Consider the following 26714-nt stretch of genomic DNA (forward strand, 5'->3'; position numbering starts at 1 on the left):
TCCCAGCGCTGCTCTTCCAGCCTTTTCTCCCAGCTGCTTTATTCACCGGAGGTTTGGCTCTTCGGCTGCGATAAGCCTTGCCGAGCCCGGTCTTTTTCCTTCCTTTTCCCCTTTTGAAGGGACCGCAGCCTAACAAACCCTTCCCTGCCCGAATGGCTGAAAACCACCGTCCCCAGGCGCCTGGCCTTGTGCTGCCCCTTCCCCACTGCCACGGGCGACTCCGAGAGCGAGGGGTTAAACCTTCCTCCCACCAAAGCTGCAAGGAAGGAGGATGCCGGCGCAGCTCCCGGAGGGCAGATCGTTCTTGCCACAGCATGAATCTGAGACCTTCTAATAACCGGGGGCAGGGGGGTGGGGGATAAACCTTTCCTGAAACACACGGTGGAGGACATGGCGCAGCCGGGGAGGAGCTCGCGGCTGGCTCCCCAGCCCCGGTTTCGTGAGGGCCCCTCGCAGAAAGGCGGCAGGCGTTGTCTGCGGCCGCTAATGGCTCCGGCATGGCCCGGGGTTTCTCCGTACACACAGATCCCCTCGCGAGGGGACACCGCGGGGGACCCAAACGCTGGTTGCTTTTGATCCAAATGAGTAAGGAGCTGCCCTGGAGACCCGGCGGAAAGCACCGGCTGCAAAACCCCTTACGCGCATCTGGAAGCACCAGCGCAAAAGCAGCTGCAGTTTTGAGGCACCTGATTTCAGCGCTCCTGGCTGACCTTCCTGTAAGCGCCAAAGCCGCTGCCTGGCTCCTAGAATTATTTCCTTTTAATTGGAAGCGCTGATGATTTCTCAGATATGTGAAGCCAGTAGTTCTCATGCTGCAGCATCCTCATTTAAAGCAGCTGTGAGAGCCCCGAACGATATCAAAGATCTAAATGGCACTAAAAGACAGACTATATCCTTGCCCTGCAGCCTCTCCATCCTGCCTGCACCCGTACGCGGAGATGTGAAGCAGACACAGCTCGTCCCTCCTGCAAGGGCCAGAGTTCTGTCCCCGCAGCCCAGGCTGCCAGCACGCCGGGGCCAAGGCTTTGGTCCTTCCCCGAAGCTGGAGGCCTCCCCCGGGGGTAACAGGGAGGAAGGAAAAGCGAGAGAGAGGAGAAGGGGAAGGGGCAGGCGCCAGGGGCTGGGGCAGCGCTCAAGGGGAAAGCAGTGGGAGCGTCAAGTTTGCTGGATGGCTTGGACCATCTTCAGACCATTGCGGGCTATCTAGAGGCTCCCGCACATTTACAAAATTTGTGCCCTTCCCAAGGGTGTGTGCGTGGCCAACAGCAGCTGAGGGGGGCATCAAGGCATCAAGCGTCCAACTTGTGCCTGGGGCCACCCTGTCCCCTCCCCTGTCTCCCGGCCTCAGCAGCGCTGCCCTGGCAGAGCTAAGCAGTGGGACAATTTTGCCACCCGAAGCAACCCGCTGCCCTAAGCACCTTCCTGCTTGGCTGACACCCATGTCCCACCTCAGAGACTGATGCAAAGGAAAAACAAAGCTCCTGAGGCAGGCACGTCACCCAGAGACCAGCTCAGACACCCGGCAGCAGAGCAGCAGCCCTCACCGTCTCGCCCGAGGCAAGGAAACTTGCTTGAAAGCTTCAGCTGCATCAGCGAGTTCACGGACCAATTCCGTATTCACGGACCAAAACGGTTGGCGGTAGCAACCCGCCGCTCGTGCTGTACCCATTTGGGGCAGGCATGGTTGCTTCAGTCCAGTTCCTCTCTGGGTTTGGGAACTGGCAGCCCTTCGGCAACCCGGGCGCAGGGGGTGCACTCCCGCAGCCCATCTCCCAGCGGGGCTCCAGCCAAAACTCCCCGATGCGTGGTGAGGAGGGACCGTCAGGACATTCACTATGAAAGCAACGTCCTTATCCGAAGCAAGGACGCGCTAAGGTGTCCGCTCAGAGTTCGCACGTTACGTCTTTCACTGAAAAGCATCCAGAGAAATTACAAAATGGCACAGACAAGGCAACCACCAAATACGCAAAGCACTTTTGCCATAGATGCTGCTGATAAACAACATAACCACATCACAGAACTGCGTAAGCATCCTCGGGAGCAAATATGCAACAAACTCTGCACGAACTGAGAGCTGGCACTTGTCGAAGGCGTTTCTGCATCTCTCCCAAGCCTGTTTCACTCTTGGCTTCATAGGGGAACTCACCAATTGTACAGCCAGAAATTTCGTCAGGTCTTGCACGCCGAATGTAAAAGCAAAGCAAAAATTACTAGTTTGGGGCCAAATTCTCATTTCAGTTGCTTCCTGTAATTTTGCAGGAGTCAATAGGTGTAACTGAGCAGAAGTAAAAAGTCTGGCCAAGAAAATCTCCCAACCCTCAGACTGCGTGGAGCCAGAGACCAGAATTTTCTCTCGCTCAGCAATCTGCTACTCCCTCTCAACAGCTGAATCACCTTAAAATATGCATTCAGAAACATAAGCGGGATTACTCTTCGCTGTTCACCAGCAAGACCGCCAAGCAGAGCAGAGCCCCGAGGCCGGCGGGGGGAGCGTGCCTGCCGCCCCAGACCCCCAGAGCTCTTCAGTGGCCTGATGGCGAAGGTCTTGAATTGGTCGGCGAGGCGAAGGATCCTGCCGGGCACGGACAGCATCCTCGCAGGTGGAAACGGTGCTGGGGCTGCCCCAAGCTGCGCGGGATGGCGGCTCTCTACCCAAGTCGGGGCAGGGACGTGAAGGAGAACGTGGCCGAGGGGAGGTGTTGAAATCTGCATTCGCAGGATGCAAAATAGGATTTTGTGGCCGGGCAGGCAGGAGGGCAGGTTGGACGGAGAGCTGTGGGGGAAACAGGACCTTCTGGCAAATGGTGAAGGGTTTCCCCTATAGACCTGCAGGTCGTTAAATGAATGTCGCCAGCTTTCTGAAGGGCCCATGTCCAACCGCCTTTATGGGCGCGTTTCTGAGGAATGTAAACAATGAAATGTGAGGGATTTTAAAAACCAGGGCAAAGTCTGCTGTCAGCCGAGTCCCTAGAGCGGCTCCGATTCCTGCTGTAGGAGAGGAGGCCGGCGTTCCTGAGGGACACAAACATCACACTGCGAGGACAAAATGTCCCCGATGGGCACGTTATCCCACCGCTGCCCTCTCTGAGCTTTCCCGGCTCTCCGCTGAAGCAGCCGATGCCGGCCCTCCGCAGCCGGCCCTGGGGGGGCCAAAGCTGAATTTGATCCCCAACATCATGAGGGTAAAACCTTGCCCAGTTCAGGCTGCCCTGGGGCTTTCCTGGGCACCTTGGAGGGATCCCACCACCACCACCTGCACAGCCAGCTCAGCTCCTCTTTCCAGCATCCTCCCTGCCAGCAAAAAGCCTAAGTGGGAAGGAAGCGGACGGTCGCCATTGCCCATGGGTTCATCTGCACTGAGGGAAAGGTATGTTGTGTCCTTCCACCATAGCTGGTGAAAACAAGGCAGCACCTTGCTTCCACCTGCGATAGCAGGTCCAGGAAAAGAGTTGTGGGGGAGACAGAGATACACCTCACCCTGATAATGCATGGGAAGACCACAGAAAGCCTTGTCGTCTTTAGGATTTTACCCCCATTCGCACTAATATTGAGCTAAGAACATCTTCTTCTTTATTGCCAAGCTCACTGGCAGTGACGCTCTGCTGCCCAGACCATTTGTAAGATGTTTACTGAGAAAAAAAAATCCATTAATTTTTTCTCATGAAAGTTTAGAGCCTTCCTGGAACGAAGGCAAGTGCAGATTTTCTACATTCACAGATTTCCGATGCCAACAGAAATTAGTCTAGAAACAGGCAAGCTGTAAAGCACGATGTTGAACTCTTGCCAGCCTTGTGACGGCGTCATCCCATGGACTTCCATGAAACTGCTGCGCGGTGCTCCTGGAACCACGAGGAGGAAAACCGACGTCATCCCAGCAACCCATCTTCACCCGGGAGAGGTGAGGGCAATGGTATAAAGGCAGGCTGGGTGCATTTCCAGATTACAGACTACGTCTTTCTCTCAGCTGTGTTGTTTTCATGCCGGGGAACCGACCTCCGATGATCTCGGTGCCTTTCTCACTGATTTACACCAGTATCAGCAACGGGCAATTCAGGCCCGCGGTGCAGGAGGCCTCTGGTTTAAGGTCTGCTCCGCTGAGACAACGATGGTCGAATGCGAGAGCATAAATCCCCAAATAAAGTCCCCGTGGGCCAATTGTTGTCTTCAATTACGGCACTGCAGCCCCCTTCCTACAGCTTGATGGAGCTCAGCAGACTGGCAATATTTCCTGGAGTATGTTATGAGAGAAAAAAGGAGAAATATCGAGCCGTGTTATTTTCTGCTATAAATAGGTTCAGCTCCTCTCATTTGGATCCTTGCCTGATGATGCCCGCAGAAAAAGTTGGCCCGCTGGCAGGGCAGCAGTCCTGAGCAATTGCAGTGATGACCTAGGGAGATTTCATCAATAGGTGGAAAACACGGGAAATATTTCACGTAGCGAGCCCAATCGTTGCCTCAGGTACAGCCCCGCGTATCAGCTTCAATGAAGGTGCACTGGTGTAACTGGGAGTGTTGGCAGACAAGCTGGAGTGAATCAGACACGGGGGGGGGAGGGAGTGTGAGAAGTCACCGGCTGTTTGCTCTGCCGGAGATTTCCACCCCCACAGCAGTCAGTGCTGCTAGAAACGTGTGCTCGTGCTTCATCCTTTTCCGTGCATCCTCTGCTGTCTTCGCTACCTCCAGCAGTGCCGGCACCATCGGCCCCGGCTACCGGGGATCCCCAATTCCAGCAGAGGGGGAGCAAACAAATACTGGGGAGATGGGTCTTAAACTGCCCCAGCTGTCTGCTGAGTAAATGCCAAGCCTTGAAGTCGGGATTCCACACAGCTTTTTTTCTTACCGGGGGTTCTGGCAACAGCTAAGCGCCTGCTTCATTCCGGGGTGCAGTTTGGGTCCCCTGCGTAACCCCCAAGTCTGCATCTTCCTTTGCCCTTACACCCTGCAGCTCGGGTGCAAGGTTCACGAGCCCGAAAAGGCTGTTAAAGCTCAGTCCCTTCTCATACGCCCAGCCCCAAGCCTGCAAAATATTTCTGCCCCTGTTTCTCTTTGTGTATCTTTGTGCAAGAGGAGGGATAATGCAGACAAATAATACCAGGAAATGTGTTAATCAGGCCTGAACCTTACCTGATGTTAGTGGAGGCGTGCTGCTTTACATCGTCTAGCAATGTGAACCTTGGGTTTTTTTAGCTTCTTTTAAGGTAATTTCATAAGAAGAAACAAGGAGAGGCAGCAGCGAGTGACCAAAGGGCTCTCTGCTCCAGCTAACACCCGCCTCACACGAGCAAAAGTGGCTGGTGCAGAAGCATTCATTGGCGGAGCAGAAGTAAAGAGGCAGCAGCGGTCTCCCACGCAGCTCGGGTAATGACAGGGTAGCAGCCAGGATCTTTGTCTTATATATTAACTAAGAAAGCAGCGACCTTCTGAATTTGCTGCACTAATTGCCATGTTGCAGTGTACAGAGCGTGCTTCTCTCCAATGCCCCGTCATTTCTCTCAGCCCCCCCCCTTTTTGTCACCTTTACTGGCAATGTGTTTATCAGCATGGAGTGCAATATCTTATATTCCCAATTAGATCGTTTATGCATGAGAACCCTCTTTCCTCTTCACAAATTCCTGCTCCCTCACAGCAGGCTGGCAAGAGCCAGCTCCTATAAAGACCTTTCTGGAAACTAGTCCAGTCCCATTAAATCCCTACTGAACTCAACAAAGCTTAAATCAACAAGTGCCGTCCATTTCCTGAGGTCAAACCTTTCTTTCAGTTCTATTTTAAGCTGGTGAAAAGAAACTGGAGGAAACAAAAGCTGTTTAGATACTTTCCAAGCAGCGGCTGGTGGCTCACCGGAGCGCCCGCCTGGAAAGCTGGGCTCGGTGGGAGCCAGCAACCGTGCCGCTGAAATACCCGGCTCCTAATTTTGGTGCTATTGTCAACGTGACCAAAAGATGTTCCGTTTCCCCAGCCTACCCGCATTTAGGAATGAATTGGCTTGGCGTGCCTCGAGCTGGAGGATCCACGGAGTAATTAGTAAGTGAGGAGTCGATCATCTTTGTTTTGTCACTAGACCTCAGTGCAGTGACTGCGGTCTGATTCATCCTGACGCCAGGATCCTTTCGTATGACAGAGCAAATGCAATCAAACCCCCTGTCCGTCAGTCGTTTCTGGTCTGGGACTAAGTAATTGATTTTTAGCTCGGTTTCCCATGGTAACAAGGCTTTCTGATCACCAGCTGCACGTGTTGGCCCTAATAGCTTTTGAATCCACTGCTTCATTTCAGCCAAATGTGATGGCAAGATTGAGGTCTGAAGGATAATTAAGTTCCTACAAGTTTTCTGAAAACAGGCTGTGTGTGGCAGACCCTATTAGTGCCACATCGGTACCTTCCCCGCAGATGGGAATTCAATGACTTCCTATCGGACACCAGAGACTCCACCAAGGGAAAAGCTCGTGTAAGTACCCGAACTAGGGGCCAGCTTCACCCGGGGCTTGCAATCACCCGTGGGATGCAAATCCACAGGAGACCAGGCTTCCTTCGCTCCGAGTGTTCGTAGAACAAGTTGCTATTTTAAGGGAGGATAACGGGTGTTAAATAACAAATCAGTATAAAATTAGGACTGTGTACGAGGGTCCTTCACGGAAATCCCTGGTAAAAATATGAGAATTTGCAAAAGCTGGTGGCTGTTGAGCATCAGGGGAGAATGAATACTGCCAGCAAAATAGAATGTGAATCAGGAAAATATCTGTGTGCAAATATTGTTCCTTTCTCTGGTCAGCCAGACTCAAACTTTTACTCAAAATTAATTGCATTTGACTTCAGGGGGTGTTTTTACTGAGTCAAGGCTGCAAGACTTCCCTCCCAACACGGGTCAAGAAGGAAGGTGGCAGGTCCCAGGGTGGCTGTGCATTAGCTCTGAGGTACATCCACGCACTGCGGGCCCCTGCTGAGCCGTCAGCCCCGAGCACGCTATTCCCCACGCCGCGCAGGTATCGGATCGGGCTGGAGCACATCCCCGTATCTGCAGGCTGAGCTGCCAGCGCAGCCCGCGGTCTAGGGCCCATCAGTCAGCCCTGGCACTGGAGCTCTCTCCTCGTGCATGAACCACCCCTACGCAACACGCTGTGAGCTTCTGCCGTGCCCTCGCGAGGCACCATGGGGTCACGCTGCCTCACAACTGAGCTGGTAACTGCCCTGAGCGGCTTGAGCCTGCGTTAGAAAGGAGGAGACGCTGTCCCATCCTCAGGGAGACGTGGACGGAGGAGAAGCGCGGTCAGGTATGGGACAGAGATTGCTTCAGCAGAAACGTGCAGCGCCCACCGCAGGGGATGCGGCAAGGGCTGCTGCTGGGGAGGGACTGCAGTGTCGTACTGGGGCGGTGGAAAAAAAAGGGTGGTTGTGGGGGTAACGTTCGGTTTAGTTAGGAAACCAGTGTGCCGGACTGGTGCCTAAATCAGAACTGTTAGGCTAAAGCTTCCCTGGGGTCAGGGTCACAGCGCTGCCGTCAAGCGGACGCAGAGCCAGGCCAGCTGTACAGTCTCTCCACGACTTAAGAGCAACACACTGCAGAGCATCTCATCCTTCCCCAAAACACAAAGCCAGCCCCCATCTCAGACCCCTGCCTGGTCCCAGCTGGGGCAATGCCTTCTCTGTTCTGGGATTTCATATATAAAATTCCCCATCTCTGCTTTCCGACTCCCTCGTTTGCTGTCTTCACAGCTCATCCCGTCTGTCCCCATTTTAAAATCTCCTTCCCTCCCTCTTTTCTCACTAGCTCTTCTTCTGGCGTGGCTTTACCCACCCACAACACAGCCTCGTTTGTACCTGTTCTGACCAGGCTTGTGTGCAAAAGGATTAAATCATCATTTGAACCAGATCCAAAGGACATCACTGGGCAATGGAACCTTAAAACATTAACTACATCAGCCACTTTGTGCTTCGGAAGTCAGTTTTCCTGCATTGCAGATGGGGGGGCGAGCACTCGTACCGTTTACCATCTCTCTTCCTCTCTGTGTGAGCTGGCAGGCAGAGGGCGTGCAACGTGCTGTTTGCTGATGAAGAATAAAAGCGTGAGGTTCACCTTTTCTTCTCTGCGAGCTGGAAATCCACGGGCTCTTTTATGTTGTGCTTGGAACATTTGACTCAGCAGCTGAATTTTACCCACCGCCTCCAAACCTCTCTTCCACAGAGAGCGCTGCCAGTGGTTGGATGGGTGCAGGCGACAGTTTTTAGGGAGGAACCGATGCGGAGGTTTTGCATTCCCAGGTAGGACGCGGCACGTCCCAGTAAGGGCTGCTCCCCAGGCTCCCGCCCAGCGATGGCCGCAGAGCCCGTCTCTTTGTGGAACCACCAGCCTGTGCCCCTCAGATTTCGGCCTTCGGTCTCAAGGTTGGAGCAATGCAGAGTAGCTGCCATCTAGTGAAGCCGAACATTCTCTGCCTCCAAGAAGTGGCTTAATTGTGCTTGGCGAAGGGAGAAAGACAGCTTGTAGCTGGGGCTGACAGATTCGCTACGACCCCACCCAGTAAGTGAGCATCATCACAAACTCTGCCACAGGTAAGAGGCTGGGACTCAGACACAGTACACGTTTTATTATTAAAAAATGCATAAAAACTAAAGACATGCTTCCCAGAGTTAGAGTCTATATGTACATCTGCGCTTCCCAGGCAGTTGCAGGGAGCATGCCCTTCTGCCCTCTCTGCAAACGTGCACCGCACAGGTTTTTGTTACCCTTTGCTAGGTGTTATCTTCTCATCTGCATTTACAGCATTCCAGCTAAAACGAAGAGAAAACCCTGTACCGCCTGGGGTGTAAGATGGTGCAGTTCGTATCTGCGACTGAGAAACTCTACTGAACTTCTGGAGACATCTGTAGGACATCGCTGTTCAGTAGGAAACTTTACTAGAAAGGACCCATGCCCGAGCCCCAGGCTGAAATTCCCCTTCCCTAGGAAGTGTTCTCACTAAGGGCTGAAACTGGACCCGAATTGTGTAGTTAGCCCCAAACCTTACAATAAGCAAATACTGGGCATCGAAGGGTGGAGTGTTCTGATACCAAGTCTGCAAACTCATTTGACTTAATGGTCCCACCTTTGCCAACTTAGCAAGCGATGACATTTCTGGTGTTTGTTTGTGAGGAAGAGCAATGTGGAATCCTAAGTCTTGTGATACTGCGTTTTCCAGCTGAGTTTTCAGCACACTGGCAATAAAAGAAATTAAGATCTAGCAAATATTTAGGATAAGTAGTGTAAGATGTAACTGCACTTCCTTGCTGGGAACCACTGCACAAAACAAATGATGATTTACAGTAAAATATTAAATTATTAAAAACCACACAAGCGCTTGCAGTTATAGTGAGTCAGACATGCTGATTGGAAAACAAAACAAAACCCGAAGAGCAAAACCATTAATTTTGCCCTGTCTGGAAGGCTGCAGTGATACTAGTCTATGTTCTGATGTGGCTTTTACAGCACGCCAGAAGACCTCCGAAATAGGAAGACCAGTGGTTCTCAAGCTGCTTCACCGTGAGGACTCTCTCTTCAGAAAGAGATCTCCCAGTTGACCCCTTCCCCCTAACACACACACCTTCCCAAAACCGATTTCACACCTTCACTAGAGCAGCTACAGCACTTGGTTCTTTGAAAAAGTCATAGGACTGTTAAAGAGAAAGATTAAACGAATCCTGTTTTAAAGCAAATGCTGAATCCTGCTCCCGCTGAAACTGAAGCAAGCCTGTCATTCTGTACCTAAGCTGTCTCCTTCCTCTCCTGGAGGGCAGCACTTAGCGTTAATTAGCACGGTTTCCCCATAGTGCTGTTAAGTCCTCTCTACACTGTTTCCATCCCTTTGAAGTTGGATTCTGTCCTCACACATGCCAGCTGCTCTCCCTCCCTTTGCACTTTAATGCCAGCTGCAAGTCTGGTCAGGCCTGAACTGGCATCAAACAGAAGAAAAAGAAAAAGACATAAAAGAGGTACGTGGGGTGAAGAGGGCTGCTGGATTTTCATTTTTTCTAATTTCATCACTCACCAAAACGTCTGAAACACTTAAAAGAGCCCCAGACTGAGGAAGCAGCAAGTGTCACTGCAGGAAGCAAGCCAGATGTTCAAATTCAGTGCTGGGTAGAAGCAGATCCGCAGATCAGTTTGAGAACCACTGAGGTAGGCAACAAGTCTAGGCAGTACTGCTGAGTGAACACACGGGGAATTTTGCCCTCTTGTCCTGCATGACAGTGTAAATACCCACTAGTGTTTTCAGAGGTACCAGTCCCGAAGTCACGCAGCCAGGATCGAAGACAACATCTACACAAGAGCGAGCACTGACTGAACAGAAGGTGTATTCAGCTCTGCTCCAGCGGTCAGTGAGAAGGAGCAGAGCATAGACTCTGGCTGCCCACCTTAGCTCTGAACTCCTTTCAGTGGGATGCGATCAACCCTGCCGCCCCCCTCCCCCAAATCCAAGGGCTTGTTGGGGTTGCGATCCTTCCAAGCCGTCCACAGCCCACACAGGTGGTGAAAACTACAAAAGAGCTCTGGCCAGTGCTGTTCAAAGCCATTCGGCATCCGGCATCAGAGCCCCAGGGGACACGGCACCACGGCTGCACACATCCCGTCCCAGGGAAGCAGAGTGTCGCTGCTATGTACAGGCTAACAACTTTTCTCTCCTTCTGTCTCCAGCTCATACAGAAGGCTTTTGTCCTCCCCCTCCTGCCCATCTGGATGCCTTTCACCCTCGGCACCATCTCCAAGGCACAAGGGGCTCATGATGTAGCGATAGTCACTTGTGACAGCAGCAGCTGCCCCAGCAACGGTCTCTTCACCGTCCGTGTTTCCAACGGAAGCGTGCAGGGCAGGGTCACTCGCAGACGCCTCTTTGTCCTTCCCAATGTTGACATAGAGAGGATCTTGACTGGCAGAGAGTGTGGACATCCTCCCCCGAATCATTTCCAGCTGGGACCGGAGCACTCCGAAGCTGGGGCGTAGCTTGGGCTCAGGATGCCAACATCTGCACATGAGATCGTAGCTGCAAAACAGAGGGAGACAAGAGCACTGAGAAGCAGAGCAGCCACCCCCTGCATCTCCCAACAGGGGCTCTGCGCAGTGCAGCTTAAAAAGCACAGACACTTTCCCCAAAACCCATCGGCTTTGGCCTTGCACAGGTGACAGCATGTGGGCAGCCATCATGGATCTAATTCCTTGTTCCCATTTTCAAAGGCATTCTCATTTTGGTCAAAATAATTATTTAGACAGTACCAAAAAACCCAAAAGCCCTGTCAAAGGATGCTGAACTTCTTGGTAAAAACCTCGTTCCACTGTCTCTGGAGAGCTAGAATAGGACCGTGAGTGTGACAACGCTTGGTAATAGCGTTTGAATTTTTTCACAGAAAGCATCCTGACAACCTCTGCTGCGGCTGAAGCCATCCCTTCAAATTCTAGTTCAAGAGCAGATCAAACACAGGAAGAAAGAAAACAGAGATCCAACTGTGGGAGGTGCAAGTTGGTTCCAGAATATTCTTTCTTCACGCCGTTTTAACTCAGCGCTCCCGGCGTAACGGAGGTGTGCCGCTGCTGCTGCCCGACGGGTTGCCAGCGGGAGTGGAAAAAGGCACAGTGGGTTTGTTTAGAGGGCTGTGGAGGAATGGACAACAGCTTCGCTGCTGGAAGAGGGATGCTGAAACGGCCTTTCTACTACAAAGGCACCACAGAAGACGTGTCCAGTGCCGTTACCAGCCTCAGGCCCCGTCCTGCGGCCTTTCTCCTGCGGTCAAATGCCAGCTACCTCAGCTCTGGTTGCCCGAGGGCCCGCGTGAGGAGATGTCGCTGGCTCCGACGGCCTGCGCTCGGATGAGGGGCGAGGAGCTCTGCTCTCCTGCGGCCGCCTTCGAGGCTCAGCGCCTGCGCTGGCTGGCCTCCCGCTAGCCAGGCTTCCCGCCGGAGCCCACTGGGCTGGAGCGCGGCCAGAGCCATTGTCCTCCCCCCCTTTGTGCATCACCCGCAAGACTGGCAGCTGCATTCCTATGGCATTATTGTTCCCAGTTCTGCAGGGAACAGGAACAAAGCACAGTACTGGCACTGAAAAACACCGCAGACAAATGAACCTCAGTTACACTTGTAAATGGAAAAAATCTGATATGGCCTTTACTGGGAAATAATGCATTTCATGATGGCTTTTATTTTACTTTTTGTGTCCCTTGCTTGCTATCAGCTTTACAAGACCGTGTTTGATCTCAGACTAGTTTTACAGAAAGCTTCTATGGTTCAGTTGTCTTAATCCTGATTTATGTCCCTCACAAACGGTAGAAATAACTCCAAATGCTCCAGATAAAATAGAAACTTCCTATTCTGTGGCACCAAATTAAATACTTTCTTTTACCCTCGCTGGCAAACAGCAGAAATTCATTTGAAAGAAAGGCAGAAAACTACTGGCTGTACTGAATCAGCCCAAAAGTCCATTTGCTCCAGTACCCAGCCTCCAACAGTGGCCAGAAGCAGACGCTTGGGGAAAGCACATAGTGGTGAGCACGTAGTGATATCTTTCTGGTATATTCTCTCAGGTCTCAATAACCTGTAGCTCAAAGGCCTCTTGACATGGATGTTGTACCTTTTCAGTAGTTTTTGATGGATTTTTCTTCAATGCCTTGAATCTCTTCTCTACTTTTGGCATCTCTAACATCCTATGGCCATAAGCTCCACAACTTGGAATCAAAACTACTCACAGCAGTCAAGATGCAGACATCTAATGAATTTAAGCAGTGGTATAACGATGTTCTCATTTAAACTCAGGAACAGTTAAAATGAACTGCTGGGAAGATAAAACTGTACAGCTTTAATAACAAGACTATAGATTATTCCCTATGGGGAAACGACATGAAATAATCCACCATCAGAGCGGGAGGGAAGAGGGAGGAAAGAGGACTTCCTGTTGTCCATTTTACACACAAGGAATGGCTTGAAAAGGCCACTAAAGTCAGTGCTCATAGTTATGTCTTGCTTGGGCACTCAGTGAAATGATTTCACCTTGTCTGGACTAGGCAAGCTTTTGCCCTGGGAGAAGTTATGGTGACACTCCCTGGGGGACCTCAGCCCCGTGTGTGGACTCTAGGAAACTTATTGCAGCCACCACCCATGGAACAACGGTTCCTGAGCACACATTTCACGTAACCTGCTGGCCAAGAATGATCCCTCAACTGCAGGACTAAAGCAGGAACACAGGTCTTCACTGAAAGGGTTGTCAAGCACTGGAACAGGCTGCCCAGGGAACTGGTTGAGTCACCATCCCTGGAGGTATTTAGAAGACATGTAGAGGTGGCGCTTAGGGACATGGTTTAGTGGTGGACTTGGCAGTGTTAGGTTTATGGTTGGACTTGATGATCTTAAGGGTCTTTTCCAACCTAAATGATTCTATGATTCTATGTGGCTGCCTGCTCCTCCATGGGCTACCCAAGTCCTTCCTGCAAGTCCGAAAATGGCTTAAACCAGTAGCTGCAAGACTCTCCTGATTTTGTTTCCACCTGTAATTTCAGGTGGGACACTGGTCTATGTAATCTTAGATCCTCCTATCTCCCCTCTTCTCTTTCACCCTGCTATTTCTGTGAGAGTAGTAGATCCAATTCTGAAAACTGGGCCCAGCTTTGAAAGACACATGCAGGCCACTGCCTCTGCAATCCAGTTTTCTCGTAGTCTTGCTAGATTGCTTTTCTATTCAACCTTCAGGGTGTGCCATGAAACTCATCTCTTTTCTCACATGCTGGCCTGAGAAGGTAGGGAGCAGTGAGTTTCTGGAAACACAGTTATAGTTTCCACAAAGCCAAGAGCTGCTAATGTTGACACTGTTCAAACCCTTGAGCCAAATTAGCTGCTTGTGTAGCTACCACAGGTTCCAGGGAGCTGTGCCAGCAAAGAGTATCTGGTAGCTAACCCAGAGACTTTCTAGTGAATGCCTCTGTGTACTGGAAAGTGGAGAGATTCAGACCAGCACTCAGCCAGCTGCCCCCGTTTCCTTCCAGCGAGCCAAACTTCTCAAGGAATCACATGTCAGCAGGACGAGGAAGTACTTACACATCTTCCAGGCACTCCGGCGGCTGCTTCAGCCTGTTCCCGCTGATGAGGTAGTTGTAGATTTCTGCATTCTCAATGCCAGCATAAGGGGTTTGCCCTCGGGTCACAATCTCCCACATGGTCACCCCAAATGCCCACTGAAAGGGAACAGCACGCAGAACAAGTGAACAGACAGTTCCCTGCTTGCTGGGGTGGGGTTTCAGCATGCTCAGACTGTGCCAACCCTCCCAGCCTGCGGTAATGTCACGTGAGTGGCAGTGATGCAAGGACTATTCAAACTCTAGCTAGAAAACAAAGAAATGACCCAGCTGATGCTGACACATCATCTTCGGAGACAGCTGAAGGCCCTGCTCAGCCCTGTCCTACAGTGGAGCAGGGGAAGATTTGGGAGCTACTGCTGCCTTCCACCTGCAGACCTCCCCCAAACATCTCCTACTCATGGTCCTTTAAGGCATGCAGTATCAGTTTTGTGGTTCCCAGCTACATGAAGATTTTGGTTTGGGGCTCACAAATCAGCTGCTTAATTCATTGAGACAGATTCTGGGTTACTAGAAATGTACAGGCACAAATGAAAAGCAGAATTTAGCCAATAAAGCAGGGCAAGGAACAAACCACTTAGGGCTCCCATTAATTCGTGCTCTGCTCTGCAACAGTCATACTTGTACATTTAAATCTAAACGGCAAGGTTTGTTAGGTGCAAAAAATTATGATTTTCATAAGCAAAACCCTGTCCAGTGTCTCTTGTAAACTGGCTGAACTAGCGATCACCGATCACTAAACACTGCCCACAGCGGTTACAGCAATCGCTGGGCAACACAGCAGCCGAGTTAGAAGGCGCTCTTGGTGATCTCTTCAGGGACACTGTGACATGGATAACTGGGAAGGCAAGTCCACAGGTCTGAAGGACAAAATTAGTGTGAAACCAGATCAAAAAGTTCCACCAATGCCTTCTGTAGGATGGAGTACTACCGCTGCACTTGTACATGAGTGTGTGGCTTATGCGCATTTCAAACGTCACCTTCAAATTGTCATGCAGAAGAGAAAGGGAAAAGAGTAAGAGTAAGAAAGAAGAGACTGCATAAAGAGAGAGGAAAAGGAGGAGAAGGGGGGGATGGGGATAAGCACTGAAGAATGAAGGACCAAAGGACAAGAGGAAATGGGTTCATGTCTTCTGCCATAAATTACTCGTACACATCTTTAATCTTGAGTTCTGAAAGCACGCAAGGCAGAGGTGGCACTGTCCCTCAAACACCAGGCAAACTCCCTTTCCCATCACCAGGGCCTTTTCCCACCCTCAATGAATACAGAGGCGTTCCTCCACTTCAGCAGGAATACAGGAGGTCCCCAAATGCACCAGAGCAAAACTCACCACATCGCTGTGTGTTGTGTACAGATTATCCGCCAGACTTTCCAGAGCAAGCCACTTCACAGGCAGCTTGGAAGCACAGCCCTGACGGTAGTAGTCTCCACTGTAGATTTTCTTAGAAAGCCCAAAGTCTGCAACGCTCACGTTCATGTTCTCATCCAACCTAAAGGAAAGTTTCAATGACTAAGAAAAGCACTTACTGGCTACCTGTCTGGCCAGGGAACTGAGGTATATAGTTCACAAAGAATTGCCCAGAAGGATAACGACGTCATCTTGATGACCAATGTGAAATAGTTTAGTGGTCTCAAATCAGTTCCTTGAGACTAACAGGGAGATAATTAGGACTAAGGAAGTAAGGAAATGCCATGCCCAGCCAAAGTGAACTCAGATACTTTCTGTAGTTTCCAAGATTAAGAGGGGACATCTGTAGTGCTCATTGCTACCACCAAGGCCTACACCCTATATAGGCAAGCAGAAAACATAGGTGCTTGCCTAGACTGCCTATTACAACTGCTCAAACTAGATCTGCAAGATCTTCTCTCCAGGCCTGGTTAATGGTCTGAATTGCTCTGTCACCCACTTAAACCTGGACATGTTGGTAGGTACTGCAAGTAAAGCTCACAAAGACTTCATGCTCCCAGATCTCATAAAGGACTCCCTGCTTTTCCCAGAAGATATGACGGAATAGGCATTCGGCTTCCTCTGAAGGAAGTCTGTATTTTTTTAAATGTTTAAAAATAGGAAATCAGCATGCGTTTCTCATAAATGTCAAAGCAGGCTAACCCATCATTTTTCATTATGACTGTCAGGCTCCTGTCTGTACATCTGGACATTCAAATGCCTTTGGAAATCTGTGTCTCATTGCGGATTTTACCAGTTGTCGTGGTTTTGTTCAGAGGCAGAGTTCTGTCTGCCAGAATGGGTTGTTCCTTACTCTGTTCTCAGGGAAGCAGCAGAGGGGAAAGGATAAAAAAGGACTTTTCTTCCCTTCAAAGCAGGCAAGGCAGTTTGGGGACAAGAACAGCAATGTGGAATCATACAGTGTGTTCACCATGCAATTACTTCTAAAGGCATTCTCCACATAAGCCATTCTTCACAAGCTTTCAGGGAAATTCTACATTTCTTATATTGTGATAATCAAGTCCTCAAAATAGATACAAGAAATACAGATTTCAGGCTACAATGAAAGTTCCTTTCTCCTAACACAGCCAAACCCATTCTCTCCTGTTGGTTACATTATATTGCAGAACAAATAGCCCATGCTGACACACAGCCATTAGAGTGACTAATTACAAACACATATTGTAATCAACCCTATGAAAATATATGTGCAGACCAATGATGGAAAAGTTCCTTATAAATAGGGTCTATTTGGAAGCTCAGTGGGACATGAGGAGTTGCTCCCTGCCCCCAGCACCACCACCACGCACCCCCACCCCCATGGCCATGGCTCCCCTATGCCTATTGTCACTTAAATGCAAGGACCAGCATCCTGGGACAGGATCCCTCCCCACTTCTGTCACGCAAAAGGCTTCTCATCCCTTTCTCACCCACTCTGGTCTTTCTTTTCTCTACAAACTCATGGGTCACTTACATGCAGTTCCGAGCTGCAAGGTCCCTGTGTATGAAATTTTTTGAGCTCAAGTACTCCATCCCGCTGGCAATGTCAATCATGAACTTGAGGAGTGTCTGAACAGGCAAGTTCTGAAAGAAATAACAGTTTAAGTTCTGATCCTGGAAGCTTTCAAGCGCGTACAGCAAAACTGCAAGACTTGCTGCTGGATTACTGAGCAGGGACGGGGGATATAGGGAGGGGATGGAACGAAGGAGTTGGCCCTCAACATGCATGGAATTAAATACTTCAACACTTCGACATCACATCCCACAACTTCCTCTGGTTATCAAAATTTGGCCATCTGCCAGTGCCTTTGGGAGACCAACCCTGAACTGATCTGAGTATATTCTCTGAAAATCCATACCCTCCCAGAAGGAATTCTACAGTAAGACAGACTTACAAAAGGGTTTTCCCCAATCCGTGACATCAGCAGAAAAGCATGAAGGTCTCCATGCTTCATGAAGGGCAGGATCACCATAGGAATTGGGAGACGGCCCTTGGGACGGCTCCGTAGACTGACTCCTAATGAGGACACACACAGCAAAGGGGTTTTAGCAAACAGATCAGTTCCAAGGGGAATCTTACAGGCTGCTGTGCCTTTGTCTTACAAATTGAAAGAAAATGTGCAGTTTTGGTGGGTTGGTTCCATGCTCTAAGCTCCTTTGCATGTCTTCATGCCAGGAGGTGTTGAGATACCTCTAACCCTGTTTACTTCAGAGGCAGTACTAAGTGCCCACTGGCTCTCAGCTCTCCTTGCAGGACTGGCTGTAAATGTTTCCAGGTCCACTCCAGACCAGACAGCCCCAAACCCCAGGAGCTGCAGAACAATCTCCACATTCTGGAAATTGCCCATGTTCCATAGTGCCCACCCATGAACGTCTCGCTTCTTACCCCAGTATTTTGGAAAGGCACAATCTCCCCTCTCTCTATTTGTCTACCCACCCATCTGTCCACATGTCACAGCAGTTCAGACATCTCTCAGCCAGCCAAACTCTCTCTGTAGTATTTGCAAGAACCAAAGAAACGGCTTAAATAAGAGATGCTTATTGCCGGTGTATGAGGGCAAGTGTTGTGAGCACTTACACACGCTCCAACTCCCTCTAGGCCTGGGAAGGAGCAATGCTGATACATGCAGAACTCCAGGCAGCACAGAGGTGGCTGCACTAGCCCGGCTGTTGGACAGCGCTGGGGGTGAGGCTGTGTGGGATTGCGCAGGATCGGGAGGTGCTCTGTGGTACCACAAGCAGCAGAGCCGGCTTACCAATCAGTTTAGTGACATGTGGGTGGTCAAACTCCTTCATACATGCAGCCTCTCGCAGGAACTCCTCAATGTCAGTTGAGGTGAAGATGTCCGCTGCAAAAAAGTGACTGTAAGTTTTCCTCCTTTGTGGGTGGCTCCAAGGGACTTCACAGATAATGATTATCAGAAGCTTGTGCTCTGCGGCACAGCACATCCTCTCAGACCTACAGCTAGATGAGCCAGTTTACAACAAAGCAGAGCCTGACACTTTCTCCTGGGATGGGCGGCAGTCAGCACGCATCAGGGACATCTGGTAAATTGATTCTTGGCAGAGTAAAGACTTGCTGATTAGCAGCTCTTTTCTCAGTAACAACTTTCCTTGGAAGCCATGGAAATCATGTGTGGGTTAAAGATGTAAGAATTAATTAGCTAAAAGGACCTAAACTACAATGTCAGGGAGAGGAGATGTCGCACAAAATTAAACAAAATGTTGAAACTGAGGAGATGGCCTGGAGCCCCTGGCTGCCATGGCAGACCTCAATTCATCTCTGATAAGGGTGGCATGAAAGATCAATGCTTTTACATCTCTAAGTCTTCTAAGGTACTAGACTAAGATTTCTTAATAACCACACTACTAGAGAGCTTGGACCAAATTCAGCAGTGACATACGTGAGCATAAACTTGGCGTAAATTATTTCTCATTGCTATTACTCGAGATTTATGGAAGCATATCAATATAATCAAGAATTAGCCCAGCGGACTACTTCCCCCACTGCTGCTGCTGAATTTAGCAGGAGTCCTCCAGTCCTGCTGCAAGATCAGACTTAGACCTGTGGGGGAGTATTCACATTATCTGCTTTAGGCAAGTAATTTAAATATGATTCAGAAAACAGAAGGAGATTCCCTTTTTACAGTCAACGGAGAAAGGAAGGTGCCTCTGGAGGGTGACAGTTCCCAAGTTAGATGCCTGAAGGTAGACAGCCTGACGACACAAAACAGCTTGCAAACTGCTTAGGATTATTGTTGAAACCGGAGAAAAAGATGGAACTTACACTAATGTAGCTAAGTGTATTTAGTACAAACTGGTATTCTGTGGCAGCCAAACTCAGCTCCAGAGATAAGCGAATGTGACTCTCCTTTAAGTCAGTCACAGTTAGTTTTTGCCTTACAGGCAAGAAGGGTGAAATAACATTGATTAACATATATATACATACAAATATACACATACTTCCTTTGACTTATACCTACCTATTAATTGCTTTTCTTGTTACAGACTTCTGCCTGATGAACGTGTTAGTTGCCATTGTTATGCACACTCATCAGGTGACAAATCAGAGGGAGTTAGACTACTTACTCAAATATGCCTGACTGAGACGAGTTAGCTTGTTGCTGCATTCAGCCCAAATACTCTTCTGTTTATTCTAGGATATATGCTTGGAATACGCTAGGAATACCATCCTTCACTGCTGAATTATTAGGGCAAAGCAGGCCTGTCTGAGCTGTCTATGCCACATGATGTAGTGCTGCGTTGAAGCAAGCAACTGAACGAGATCCTCTATAGACAGAAGAAGCTGTAGCTATGACTTGGTTTTGGTTGCACTCACCATGTGCTAGGTGCTGTACGAGCAACTAAGGTGGCATAGGTCCTTCCCTGAAGAGCTGCCACTACAAAAAGACTGACATGAAAGGGATGGGAGACAACATGGGTAGAGTGGCTGAGAGGGAAGCTCAGAGAGGAGTAAAGAGCGTCAGGGGATGTTTGCTGGAGAAAAGGACATGTAGCATTTAATCTTTCCAAGCTCTCTTCTCTTAAGTACTTCAGGTAGCCCTGCTCCCACTTACCTTTCAGCATCTTCACTGCCACTTTCTGGAAAGAGCCATCATCTAACTTCAGTAGTGCTTCTCGAACTGACCCAAACTCCCCTGTGAAATGACCAGAGCAGGCAGTGAGGGAACACCTTCTTGTGAAGCCGTATGATTCACGGCAGGTTCACTCCAGGGGTCACTGGCAAAGAAGCTGAATAACCATAAAAAATGCAGCTACCAGCTTCATTTTTCATTCTGCAGTTCCAGCCAGCAGCTTTCAGCATACATGTGCCTAGGAGAGGTAGCACTACCAGCAGACAGAGGCCACTGTGCTGGCACTCCAGAAGGCAAAGGAAAACAAGAAGGAAAGAAAGCAATCCTCTACCAGATGGACAATGCAGAGTCAGAGTATAAGCTGGGATCCCAGGCAGACATTTCTGGGGAAGCCATATCATGAGAGATGAGTCTGAGTGAGGCTCTGGTCAGAGAGGGAGCTATTAGCTGGAGCAGTGAGTGGATGGGTTGGCTGAAGAAGCTCTCAGTGCTGACAGCCGTCAGAGCTGAGTAATGGTGCCAGGACTCCACCATTTGAGACACGATCGGGTTTTATCTCTCAAAACTCAGGGAATGACTTCTATGAATCACAGCTGACCAGACAAAACACAGAACACCTACTTCTGTGTGTGTGATATGCTAATTCACAGGAGGAAGTGTTTACCGTGGTGGGTTTCTCTAAGGGAGATGAGAGGAAATGCAACTGGCCAAACCCTCCTCAAATTATTTTAGCCTGAAGTGGCTTTATACCACAACATAACAGCCTCTTTGCATTAGATCTGGCTCTAGATTTGCTCTCCCTAATTTTGTAACTGCTTAACCCCCCAAAATGCATTGGTATGAGGAACTCTGGTACTGCAAAGAAGGAAGCAAAATATGGCACTCAGGACACCTATCCCAAAAGCATTATCTCTCCACTAGCTTTTCACCCATGTCCTTCACTACTATATGGCACAGGCTTATTTCACAATAACCACAAACGAGGAAAACGGGAAGGAGCAAAGGCATTTTGTACTGCTTTCATATTATGGAGCTGTTGCTCAGCTGCAGAGTCAGCAGAGACCAAGATAATACAGTCGTGCCATCTTATGATCTGAATGCTGAGCGTGGGGCTGGGGGAATGGGGCTGACAACACAGACCAGATCCTGCCAGCCAGCATCCTCCCACCAAGGCCACCCCAGGGGCCCCGCTGCAGCCGATTTCCAGTTTTGTACCTGTCATGGGGACAGGCCAGAAGGGTTGAAGCAGGATCCCAGAAACTGGCCAAGAGCTGACACTCACAAACAGATGACACAGCTGTTTAATTACTTAGCAACGTTAAGTCCTCTGAGACCACTTCTGCAGGAAGGTCATCTTCCTGCTCTGAAAGAAACGCATTTGTTCTGGGAGGGATGGAGCGGAAGAATGCTCGCAGTGGGAAAGGGCCAAAGAAAATTGCAGTAAAATTAGTCTTACAAAGAAAGAGGAAGCCAAACACTTCAGCTTCCTTTTGCTTATGACCCCTGACTTATGCTCCTCTCTCAGTTATTGGCTTTACCATTACATGTTTTCACTTACTTCTAGAGATTGCCTTCAGTCTAAGAAGTAAGGAACAATGATTCAACAGTTACCACGCTGGCCTGTCATTTGGGAAATCTAAATTCAAAACCATCTTTTCACACAGAGTTTCTGGGCCCATCTTTTAGCTAAAGTTAAGTGAGAAGCATCCTACTTTTACTCTGGCCATCCCTCCTGACCTGAAAACCTCAGAGAAATGTTAGGAGCACCTGTGTGGGAGATCCAGATGGAGATCCACAGTCAGAAGAGCTCCTAAGGACCTGAACTAATGAGGATAAATGTCAGCAAAATTCAGTACCTGTTTCAAATGCACCTCTATAAATGTGCCAACTAAAATCTGGAGTCAAACCACCCCAGACGCTGAGAATATCTGAAACTGAATCTACTTTTTTTTTGAGGGATTGGAATGTTTGAGGTAGACCATCTCTGTCTCTGTATTGTCTCAGCCCGTTTAATACTTGACACATGCTTATGTAAATGGAAGGAATTCTATAGCACCACTTTGTTAGTAGAAAGAGCAGAAGTTTAGTTGAATATTCCTTTGTTTAAATCTCTGACAGAAATTCACACACCAGTGAATCAACAGTACTTTGGAAAGCTGAGCATGGACTGCAGTTCATGACTCTGTAGAGCCATATTATAGGAATGGCTTAGCCAATATCCTCTTAGCTATGCTAAACCTTTGAAATGTTTTATCCCAGCGGAAGGGAAAGTTCCATTTAAATTGCCACCTACAAGCAGAAGGAGAGAAAACAGGCTGCTTATAACTGCTTCTCCCTACTCAACAGTAAAGGTAACAAGTGGGACTTTCAATGTAAAACCTTGTTCAGTTTTGCTTCTTACCTTTGCCCAACATTCTTCCCAAGGTGAACTGCTGTTCCTGGATTAGGACATCTTTGAGTTTCGTCTTTAGCTCATCACTGATCCCTACACTCTCCACTGGAAGAAAAACAAAGGAAGAGTCAGATAAGGGATACTTAAATATTCTGTCACAACGTCAAGAGCCACCTGTTCTAATCTCCATCTCCAATCCGACTCCCATACTGTAAGCAGGGAAACCTGAAAAAGACAGAGTTCCCTTCCATGTCCTCTAGCCTCTCCACAGACAAGAGGCCAGTAACTTTCAACTACAAGAAAATGTACAAACAGTACTGAAAGGGAGAGGGTGTGATAACACCACCCTTAAACACACCAAGACCAACAGGAATACAGAACTGTTGTTAATAATGCTGAGAAGACAAAATCCCATCAATCAGAAGGGACACTGACAGACACTGGTTCATACAGCTTCATTTAAGTTGATGGAGCTGCACCAGTTTTCAATGACTGGCTCTCAGACTATTTTAAGTACAGTACAAGTCTCACAGTACCTGGCTGAGAGACTAACATAACGCCCAACAGTTTATGGTCACTAGATTTAATGGACAGACCTCTAAACCCAGAGGAGCAAAGTCAAAGACAGCTGGAGCATCACCCTAACCCAGCCACGCAGCGCTGCTAGAGAGAGCCATGCCCTGGCTGAACCAGGAGACAGAAATGGATCATCTTAACTCTGGCCATTCGTGGGACTCAGTCTCCTGTTTGAGAAGTTACTAATTCCTGGCCTTCCAAGACTGATTTATTGGTTCATGCTTGTAGCACAGCTCAGCACACTGAGTTTAAAGCGTACTGTTAATATTGTTAAGCCATATTTATCTCACTGCTGCATAATATTACAGTCAAAGGAGTCCCTGTAGTGTGAAACTGGGGCAGGGGAGTGGTGAATTTATGCCGAGCACTAATATACACAATGACTGTAGCTGTAATTAGCAAGTGCCATGTAATTGGTATGACAACAGCAGTTCTGGCCTTTCACCTCTGCCATCCACAGTGTCTAAGCCTCCTTGTAAATTAATCCCATGTTCTTGATCCAAAACCATCAGTTTCAGGGAAAACAAAGAGAGAGCACAGTACATGCATGAACACAGCTTCTCAGGCAGAATCACTTAGGTCATTTTACTTACACGTTGCTTCAATGAGCTCTGGGCCCTCCCTGTTGAAAGACCGGGCAGCTCTGAAATGGACTGCTGGATCCCCTCTGCCAACCACACTGCCAAAGGCATGGCTAGAAGGCAGAAAAGACACACAGGGGCATGATTACACGGGCCATTCACTTCTAAAAGGGTACGTTGAACAGTATGGATGATTTCTCATGCCTTGCCATATAAACACTACAGACTGTTTTGTTAAAGAGGGTGCAGCTGGAGAGGAGGAACGATGGGTTTATGCTGCTTTGCACTTAGACGGGGTGGGAGCCTTCCAAAAGAGGGGAATCGCTCGTCCCGAGTGCCTGGGAGAAGCTGCAGGTTGGGGCAGGTTTCAAGAGTGACATAAGCAGAGACGCTGCTGTGAGAGGGAGGTCTGGGAGACTCTGAAAAGAACGGGAACCTTGCTTGCAGCAGGGAGCAACCCACAGCCAAGTGTCAGAGGTGACGGAAAGAAGACTTCCCTGGGGATCCAGAGGGTTCTGGGCAGTCAGGAAGTTACAAGCAGCTGCTAGACTGACAACCAGCATGGGATAAAGGGCCCAGCCCATAAGAACACAGAAGCTGATTAATCTGTGAGTCTTTTCTCTTTGAATCTCTTAAGCAGCAGTGCTATGGACTTATAGAATTACCTTGATCTAGTTTATATTTCCATATTCTAATACAGCCCAGCTACTGACATAACATTTTTTCTACTGTATTTTTGGCGTTCGCAATTTGAAGAAAAGGTAGGGCACTTTCCTGCTAGTCTCTAATCCAGGATCACCCCCAAATTTGCGAAAAAACGATTATCCAAAGAAAGTGCCAAAAGTACTCAATCCACAATGCTTTTTGAAAAATAATTGAGTCAGAAACCACACTGGAGGAGAAAGCAAACATCTCTCTAACCAGCACAAGGAGAACCTCCCTTACCCAAACCGTGTTTCCTTTCTTCTTTTTCGAAGGAGAATAAGAGCCAAAGCAACAGCCGTGACCAAAGCTGTGAGAATGCCCAATGCCACAGGAACCCAGGACGTCCCATAAGGAGGTTGTCTCTGGCCACCTAGATGATGGAGAAAACACCAGTCAGGAAACAGAAGACTGTCAATGGTAAACACACCGTACTGGGATATTTCTTCTTTTTGCTTTTAAGTGGAAAAGCCATGCTGCTGGATCTGGTGTACACAGTGGGTCATTGTACGCTGGAATTTGGCATAAACAGCTACTCAGTCAATCACCAGAAAAACTAGCTTTTTCACACAGCAAAGGCAGAGCAGATGCATCCAGTTATCAGAACCTATTCTTAGTTTTGAGCCTCAAGAAAGTAAAAGGCGCTGCTCCAGATTATACTACTTTACATGAGCTCATGATGTGCGGCGCTTTAAACTGGAGTCTCAAGACAAAAAGGTTGCTTAATATGAGCATCTTCTGTGCAGGTTTCACCTTGTCCTGTTTGAGGTAGCCAGCAGAACCTTGACCAGGCTACATAGTACTGCCTGAATGCCAACCAGATAACATTTTGAAAGACAATAGAGAAAGACAATTGCCTCATGGCAATCTGGTTGAAAATATTTACATTTCCCCTCTCACCCCTTCCACAGAGAGAAGCACCCTGTGGGACTTTGTATTGGCTGTAACTTCCCAATGTTGGTTGGCTGTAACTTCTCAATGTCTCTCTACCAAAGAAAAGGTGAATTTTAAAAAGCGTCAAGAAATAAGTTAGCCAGCATGCAGGTTCTAATTCCGGTCTAATATTTGCTCCCAGAATATGTATACTTTTGACTACAAACTGTCTACAGAAGAAATGGAGATGCTGCCAATCTGAGTAAGCTGCCAGGGAAGGAAGATAAGCAATATGGTTGTGAATAAAAGAGTATTATCTATGCTTGGCAAACAACAGATGATAAATTAATCCAATTCCCTCAGAGATTTCTTCTCTAAATACAATTACTAAAGATTAAATGTGGGTTTGAATGGGTTTATTAAAATCTAGCATAGCCCTCATATCTCCAAATTGTTTAAGAGCAAACAAGAACAGGTAACAGGTCCCTAAGCACTTCCTTCATCTTCATGCTCCCTTGCTCACCTTCAGCAGTTGACTGTGCTTTACCAGAAGCTAAGGAAGAATCATCTTTGACGATGTAAGTAATCCTATTATGTTATATGTCAAGAGAGTATAAGTAAACCTGTCCTTAAAAGAGGTGTTAGGTTAATGGGCTGAGATTTGGATGAACCTCTGCATAGATGTTTGTGAAAAGGAGTCAGACGTCCTCACTGGCAGAGTCCTGGCAGGTAAAAGGCTTCTAAGGCTTGATTACTAGTTACATTGTCGAGCCTTATCATCGAAGTTTTTAAAGAAGCAATGTTAGTCTAATAAACAGATAAAGCTTAAGGAAACAGAATTCTGGACCACTGAGGAAGCAGACTACCACTTCTCCACTTGAAACAATTATCAGAGCTTTAGCACCTATTTTCCAGCATCTTATCTCTTTCGGTGACTCACATATGGTTTTCCCACCCAGAAGGCTATATAGGCTCTGGGGTTTATGATACTCCCTCTTGCTGCGCCTTTCGACCTGACCTTCAAGGCTGCTTATAAGGAGGGAGAGGGATCAGAAACAGAAGTGGGATGAAAATACAACGAAAGGTAATTCCAAGCTTCTCCACAATTCCCAAGCCAATCACTTGGGCTGCTCCTGCCAAACAATCAGGGCAGAAACAATTAACAACACTGATGAAAAAGGTCCTCTCTGACAGTTAACAATAAGGTTTCCTTCCCCCTACAGTGAGGCAAACCTCTCTCGGCCTATTTTTCTAGTCTCTGTTGGCTGGCCTGGTGAGAGAGCAGGGATTTAGGTCACCTTCTGGGGGTCCCTCCAAAAGGAGGATGGATGAAAACAAAACAAAACTAAATTATTCTCCCTGTTTCTAAACTGCTAGGAATTAGGAGCCCATCCCACAGTTCATAGCAAATGTGTCAGAAATAGAAACGAATGTCGAAATCCACTGCTTCTCCTCCTCTGCCCC

At 48.5% G+C, this 26714-nt stretch overlaps 1 protein-coding gene across 2 annotated transcripts in view; it reads right to left on the reverse strand.

Moving 5' to 3' along the window:
* Positions 1 to 8560: 8560 nt before the first annotated feature.
* TYRO3 (TYRO3 protein tyrosine kinase) overlaps positions 8561 to 26714 on the reverse strand; it is a 43245-nt gene continuing 25091 nt past the window's right edge. For both annotated transcript variants that reach the window (XM_075152120.1, XM_075152119.1), the window contains exons 10-19: positions 24621 to 24750; positions 23688 to 23788; positions 22528 to 22623; positions 20109 to 20189; positions 18288 to 18380; positions 17427 to 17548; positions 17006 to 17115; positions 15415 to 15574; positions 14046 to 14182; positions 8561 to 11010 (exon numbers count right to left, since the gene is read on the reverse strand). In XM_075152120.1, coding sequence (XP_075008221.1) covers positions 10635 to 11010; positions 14046 to 14182; positions 15415 to 15574; positions 17006 to 17115; positions 17427 to 17548; positions 18288 to 18380; positions 20109 to 20189; positions 22528 to 22623; positions 23688 to 23788; positions 24621 to 24750 — 1406 coding nt within the window. In that variant the 3' untranslated portion in view covers positions 8561 to 10634. The remainder of the gene's footprint in view (positions 11011 to 14045; positions 14183 to 15414; positions 15575 to 17005; positions 17116 to 17426; positions 17549 to 18287; positions 18381 to 20108; positions 20190 to 22527; positions 22624 to 23687; positions 23789 to 24620; positions 24751 to 26714) is intronic.

Source organism: Calonectris borealis, chromosome 5 (assembly GCF_964195595.1).
Source record: "Calonectris borealis chromosome 5, bCalBor7.hap1.2, whole genome shotgun sequence".
NCBI classification, from domain to species: Eukaryota; Metazoa; Chordata; class Aves; order Procellariiformes; family Procellariidae; genus Calonectris; species Calonectris borealis.